Raw genomic sequence first — 6,351 nt, 5'->3', positions numbered from 1 at the left:
ACAGTGTTTTATTTATGATAGATTTTTTATTTAAACCACACAATGGAATAGTGTCTATGTTACATGTTATTAGATTTTTTTTTTAAGTGAATATAAAAGTTTTTGCCTGTTTTGAAAGATGAATTAAGGCAATTTCCTTGTATCTCTATACTTAGATATATGAGCGTTGAATGCTTGAAATCTACAACAGCGCCCTCTAGTGGCATCTCTCTGCTCACTTTACCTGCTGTGGTTCTGTGCATAATATTAACCTTTGGCCTAAAATTGACATTTTTAACTACATGCTTTGACATAACTAATAGTTTGGAATAATTATAATAAAACAAAAAGGGCGTGAAGGGCTACAATATAGTTTTACCTTAAAATCAGAAATATCTACACACATAAATACATCTCGCTACTTTTCTGTTCGGTTTTCTTTACTAATGTTTCTGTGCGTGTTTTGAGAGGTGATCTGTTGTCCGTGTGGCCCTGTGTGCAACTGTTACATCCCCTCTGTTTTATTTATTGTTTTTGAATTGAACTTTGGTCACTGTTGGGGACTGAGGGAGTAGGGACAAAGTTCACAGGGCGCATGTAAGGAGGAGGGGGTGAAGAGGAAGAAGGTTAAAAAAAAAGAAAATTGACCTTTGAAAGCAAAACAGCAGGTGGAGAGCTAAAAACCAGGCAGCTCAGGACACATCGGGAGGAAATTTAACACAAGGAAAATGAAAGTATACTTTCTCTTACACTGAAGAGGGATTACAGATGTAAAGGGGCCCGACGTTGGCCGCCTGGCCGTAGTTTGAGTGTGTGAACTGCACATGAGAGCAGTGTGTTTGTTTGCGAGGCGGTAGCGAGGTAAGGCATCAGAATAATGGAGGGAGAGGAGAGGGCCAGGGCAGCTAATGCGAGGTCGAGCCTGACCGCTCTTCAGGAGCAGCTGATCTGGGCCCTGCTAGAATCCGGACTGTCCCGGGACATCCTGGTCCAAGCCTTGGGGGAACTGGAGCGAGACAGGGCGACTGCTGGTGCAGAGAAGGGAGAGAAAGGAGATGGAGAGAGCTCTGAAGAAGGAGAAATGGATTTCCCACCGCCCATATTCCGAGATTTGGAAAAGCTTCCCCCAGAGGAGGCAGCCAAACTGAGGAGTGAAGTCGACCGGCTACTGCAGTAAGTAGATCCCAGCACTTCTCCGGAGGCTCCATGACAATGACAAAATCCCCATAACTGCTATTCTCACAAAGAAATGTGTCTGTGCCTCCTAATGGGACTTGATCAGGTCAAATTTCAAAATGCCTCGACCACATTTTCAATGCCGTTTTTCACTCCCCCCCCTCCTGTCTTTTACCTTCACGCATCATGAAAACAAAGTACCTGAGAGGTGAAATAACCTAAATAATCCTTCATTCTCTGGCACCTCTCAAGCTTGGTTCCCCTCTCCTTACAATTCCTCCCTCCTTCTACTGCTCTCTGTCTGTCTCTCTCACTGCAACCTGGCTTCTGAGGCGAATTTAAAGAGGGTTCCTCCTTTGCTAGTTACTAATTACCCACCCTCATCATTATTCTCTGGCCATTTCTTAATAAATAAGCTACATGCATAGGTGAAGATTAATGGAGTAGGGTTGGTCCTGTGAGGCTATGTTTACATAACGCTTGACTGATATTTCCACATGCAATTTTAAGACCTGAATTCTTATATTAGGAATACACACTGCATTTATCTGACAACTACTTCATTTATAGGCAAGTAAACCTTTTTAAAAATGTAATAAAATGCTCTTTAAGGATATGTGTAGAAACACTTTCATTCAAATTGTCTAATACATTAGCAAAGATTGTTTGTGTGCTGTCTTTGAATCTGGTGAAGTCAGGGAATTTTAAAATTTGGTGTATTTTATCTCCTCCTGACCTGACAGTTAGAAAGCGTTAAATTAGGCTTCATAAACCTTTTACACGTTTTTCCCCTCCAGTGATCTGAAAGAGTTGGACTTTGCTCCTGTGTGCTTTCCCTTATCTCGCTCTGTCAATAAACCTCTCTCCACTTCCCTCTCAGTGGCCAATCTTTAGTTCTAACACTGTGAGTGTTACATGCTTGTGTTGGCAAATATGTTTGACTCTTAATATTCTTGTAAAATAAGTTGAGAATAAACTGTTATTTCTAGGAAAAGTGAAAAGGCCAGAAGGTATTGTCAGCTCAGGTGTCTGTCTCTAACAGGGAGGATCCCTGGCGTGTTGCGAAAATTGTGAAAAGCTACATGCAGCAGCACAACCTTCCTCAGAGAGAGGTGGTTGAATCTACAGGACTCAACCAGTCCCACCTCTCCCAGCACCTCAACAAAGGCACGCCAATGAAGAACCAGAAGAGAGGTGCTCTGTACACCTGGTACGTCAAGAAGCAGTGCGAGATTAGCCAGCGTGAGTACACCAGCACCCACGTTTCTGCATTCAAACACTCATCAAATATCAGTTCTCTACGGGTCTGAGAGTGAGAAATAACATACTATCATTCCCTTTAGAGTTCACCAATGCCAAACATGGCCTTGGATCAGGGGAGGACCAAGGAGAGGAAACCAGAAAAGGACGGAGGAACAGGTTCAAATGGGGTCCTGCGTCCCTGCAGATCCTCTTCCATGCATACGAACGACAAAAGAACCCCAGCAAGGAGGAAAGAGAGGGGTTGGTGGATGACTGTAACAGGTGTGACATACTGATTGTACCAAGACAAAACATTTCTACCAGCTTTGCAGAGTCAATTTGGCACAACCAGATCTCTATCATGTGCCAGAGTCAAACCCATTATATAATTACTAGAGCCCTTAAAAACCTGGTTTGAAAAAAACATCCTATCATTCATAATAACTATTTAAATATATATTATCACCTTTTTCCAATGGAGCCTCATCCACTTCAAACTAGTGAGAAGAGTCCACACAAAAACACCAATTAAAAAATGTACTTGAAGTAAATAACCAAAACTAGACAAATGTGAGCCCATAGTTCACAGTAAGAAGGTGATAGAGGAAACAGTTTCAGGGCATTTAACATATAGACTATAATGTAAAATGCAACAAATAATAATGTAGTTAGGGTTATTTTTCATAAATATCTTGCAACAATCCAAATCATCCTTAAAGTCAACCCCAAGACTGTTTTCATACACCATTTTTGTTCTTACTCAATATCTGCTGAGATGAGGTACAAAAATCAATGATTTGTGTTCCTGGTAGAAACCTAAGGTAATGTTTAGTAACTGTGGGTGATTGATCACGTCACAGAGGTCAGGAGAGAATCTTTACAATCTTCTGGTGAAATACTGACTAAGATAATCAATGTGTCAAAGTCTGGACCTTTCAAATAAAAAGCAACGTGTCAATGTGCTCCCTGTTCGTCCTCCAGGGCAGAGTGTCTACAGAGAGGGGTGTCTCCCTCCCAGCTGGCTGGCCTAGGCTCTAACCTGGTGACGGAGGTCCGGGTGTACAACTGGTTTGCCAACCGGCGCAAAGAGGAGGCCTTCCGTCATAAACTGGCACTGGACACGCCTTACGGCAACCAGTCTACCTCCTCTTCCAACCCCGCTCTCCCACATAGTCCTGAGCACGGTAATAACCTCAAAACCTTCATCAAAGCTTCAAGACATTTAAGAGTGAAATCTAAACTGCTCCCTAAAATGAGTGAGCGAGTGAGAGCTCTGTCGAGACAAGGTTGGACTTGCCTTAGCCAGATCATTGGATGCACTTTTCCTTTTTTTTAATCCAAAACAATAACCATCACCCTCATGTAGACGTGACTGCACTGGTTCTGGTAATGATGCTCAACTTTCTCAGTTCCGTCATTCTGCCATTTGGAGTCATCAGCCAAAGTTGTCTGCTGTATGTTTAAAACATGAACCCAGTCAGTGATGAAGGACCCGTGTTATGCCTGACTTGTGTTGTTTTCCAGGTGTGAAATACAGCCAACAAATTGCATGTGAAACCCTGAGCTCAGTCAGGGGTAGCGGAGGGGAAAGAGTGGGACGCCTGGTGATCAGCCCTGTCCAACTGGAGCCCAGCCACACACTCCTCGAGACCCACAATCCCAAGCCGGTGAGAGCATGTGTCATGGTCGCTCACTTTGTTATTACTGACTAGCTGCACACACACTGCTGCCATCGTGACCACGTTGTCCTCTGGTCCCAGGTGTCCAGCGGTGGCCCGCTGCCCCCAGTAAGCACTCTGACCTCGCTGCACAGTCTGTCTGCCTCCCCCGCGTCCTCGCAGGGCGTCATCATGGCCTCACTGCCCAGCATCATGAGTCTGGGAGAGTCCTCACTTTTCATCGGTAACCTTTACTTCACTCCATTAAAACATCTGGGGCTTTTAACTGGCTTTTTTTATGACAAGAAAAACTCATGTCTTTCCCCTATTGATTTATAGGTTTAGCCTCCACCCAGCCTCAGACCATACCGGTCATAAACAACGTGGGGGGCAGTTTCACCACTCTGCAGCCAATCTCATTCCAGCAGCAGCTTCACGCCTCCCAGCAGCAGCAAATATCACAGCAGCTCCACGGTCACATGGGTGCCAGTCCATTCATGGCAACAATGGCACAGCTGCCATGTCACAGTAAGGCCACAGAAAGAAAATGCTATAAATTTATCATATTATGTAGAGTGAGGACTCATTCATCTGCTCCTCATTACAGTGTACAACAAGTCTGATTCGCCCCAGTACCACTCATCCAGTCTGCTGTCTCAAGCCATGGTCATCACTGACAGCAGCAGCCTGGGGACGCTGACCAGCCTCACTGCTGTCCGACAGGTAACTGGGACTCAAGTAAACCAAACATCACAGCATGAATGGTCCTCATTTGGTAGTTTTTTTTAAATGTGGTGACTTTTTTAATTTTTTTTTGACAGATTCTAACAGCGGATCCTGAAGAACAGACGGACCCATCCTTACAGGAAGAATCTCTGCACCTGCAACCCGCCACACCTGTACCAGGTACACAGCCTACCTATGACTGACTCTTGACCATATTAAAAGGAGCCACATTTACCAATTTACAACATGACGCATTCAACCCAGAATGCATCAGTGTAGCTGGAAACTGTGTGAGAAGCTAACTTTTGGTGGGTATAATGTACTGAAATTAATCAGATTTGATGTATTTAAAAATTGTAATGTTAACTTTTTGTTGGTGCACTTTTTTCTCTCCCACTCTACCAGAAGTGATGTTACATTTAGAATTTTAATGGAGGCTAAGAAAACTGAATTTCTGTTGAATCATTTATTTATTTACTATGGGAATTTAAGACACAACCCTTATTTGTGGTTTTTATGATAACTAGCACTCTACTGCAAATCATGGAAGTACATAAAAAAGGAAACAGCAAGAAAAAACTTGAACAACTGTACTTTATTGAGGCCTTAGAATTATTTGAAGGAACCCTTTAGCTATTTTATTTTATTAGGTTATAATTCAGCCTACAATGTGTGCTCCATTTCCTACAACTGTTGATGTATTACTTGCTGTATTGTATTATACAACTTCTACTTGATCATTATTATTATTCCAAATGTATATTTTTCTTCCTTTAGTGATGATACTATTCCTCAACATAATGATTACACTCCAACAGTGCATGTTCAACAGATTTATGTTGCGTGCATAAGCCAGTTGGATGTTTACTTATTTTATGTCCTCAGTTTGGTAATGACTGTTTTACCCTTCTGGGTTCTGCTCCTATTCCTCCTGTATATACATGCTTTTGGATGCTATAAAGAGGTCTTCCTGTCAATGATGTCCCAGTATAAAATCTAATTGTGCCAAACCCTTTCCAGCCCAGATAAACTACTCTCTCTTTTTCTCAACAGCTTCCTCCGAGAGCCTCGAGCTGTACCCCGCCTCTCAGACGACAGAAAGCCACCAGTCTCACCTCCTCTCACCTTCACCAACAGACATCAGCTCCTACATTCCTACACAAATGGTTTCTACTGCGCAATAGGAGCGCTTTGCCAGCAAGTGTCTACCCACTGTCAGCTGGACTAATGCATGTGGTATCGTTTGGGATGGACAGATACCTTAGGTGTAACTTTCCAGAGAAACCACATCAAATTTTGGAGGATGTCTGGGGTCACGGACCACAAGGATTCAGCTTTGATGTTTCAAACTCCAAACAACTGGAATATGAACAAGGATCAACAATAGAGAAGATTTACTTTTGATACAACAGGGAATCCAATGAAAAATCAACACCAAAACATGTTTTTATTAAAATAATTTTTTTAGTAACATTCAGATATTGTGCATTTATTTGAAAGTTGTTAACTTCACCTTACCTGAATTTTCTTTTTCAGTGTCTTTCATGACAAAATAAAGACTATTTCAAGA

General features: G+C 42.5%; 1 protein-coding gene across 1 annotated transcript; it reads left to right on the top strand.

Moving 5' to 3' along the window:
* Window positions 1-644: 644 nt before the first annotated feature.
* Window positions 645-6,254, top strand: hnf1a (HNF1 homeobox a). The gene is made up of 10 exons (XM_062418320.1): window positions 645-1,152; window positions 2,198-2,397; window positions 2,499-2,679; window positions 3,379-3,581; window positions 3,922-4,064; window positions 4,158-4,299; window positions 4,395-4,583; window positions 4,663-4,778; window positions 4,877-4,961; window positions 5,835-6,254. Exons 1-10 carry the CDS (start codon window positions 857-859, stop codon window positions 5,963-5,965), a joined length of 1,686 nt encoding a protein of 561 aa, XP_062274304.1. The 5' UTR covers window positions 645-856; the 3' UTR covers window positions 5,966-6,254.
* The last annotated feature ends 97 nt before the right edge of the window (window positions 6,255-6,351 follow it).

The sequence above is a fragment of the Scomber scombrus genome, chromosome 4 (genome assembly GCF_963691925.1).
Source record: "Scomber scombrus chromosome 4, fScoSco1.1, whole genome shotgun sequence".
In the NCBI taxonomy this organism is placed as follows: Eukaryota; Metazoa; Chordata; class Actinopteri; order Scombriformes; family Scombridae; genus Scomber; species Scomber scombrus.
Note: the sequence above shows the minus strand (reverse complement) of the source record. Positions and strands in the feature narration are given on the sequence as shown.

Bases quoted from the DNA above. Each gene is read 5' to 3' on its own strand.
- hnf1a (XM_062418320.1), top strand. From the start codon at position 857: ATGGAGGGAGAGGAGAGGGCCAGGGCAGCTAATGCGAGGTCGAGCCTG. The intron at 1,153-2,197 runs GTAAGTAGATCC...TGTCTCTAACAG, and splicing joins GAAGTCGACCGGCTACTGCA to GGAGGATCCCTGGCGTGTTG. The intron at 4,065-4,157 runs GTGAGAGCATGT...CTCTGGTCCCAG, and splicing joins AGACCCACAATCCCAAGCCG to GTGTCCAGCGGTGGCCCGCT.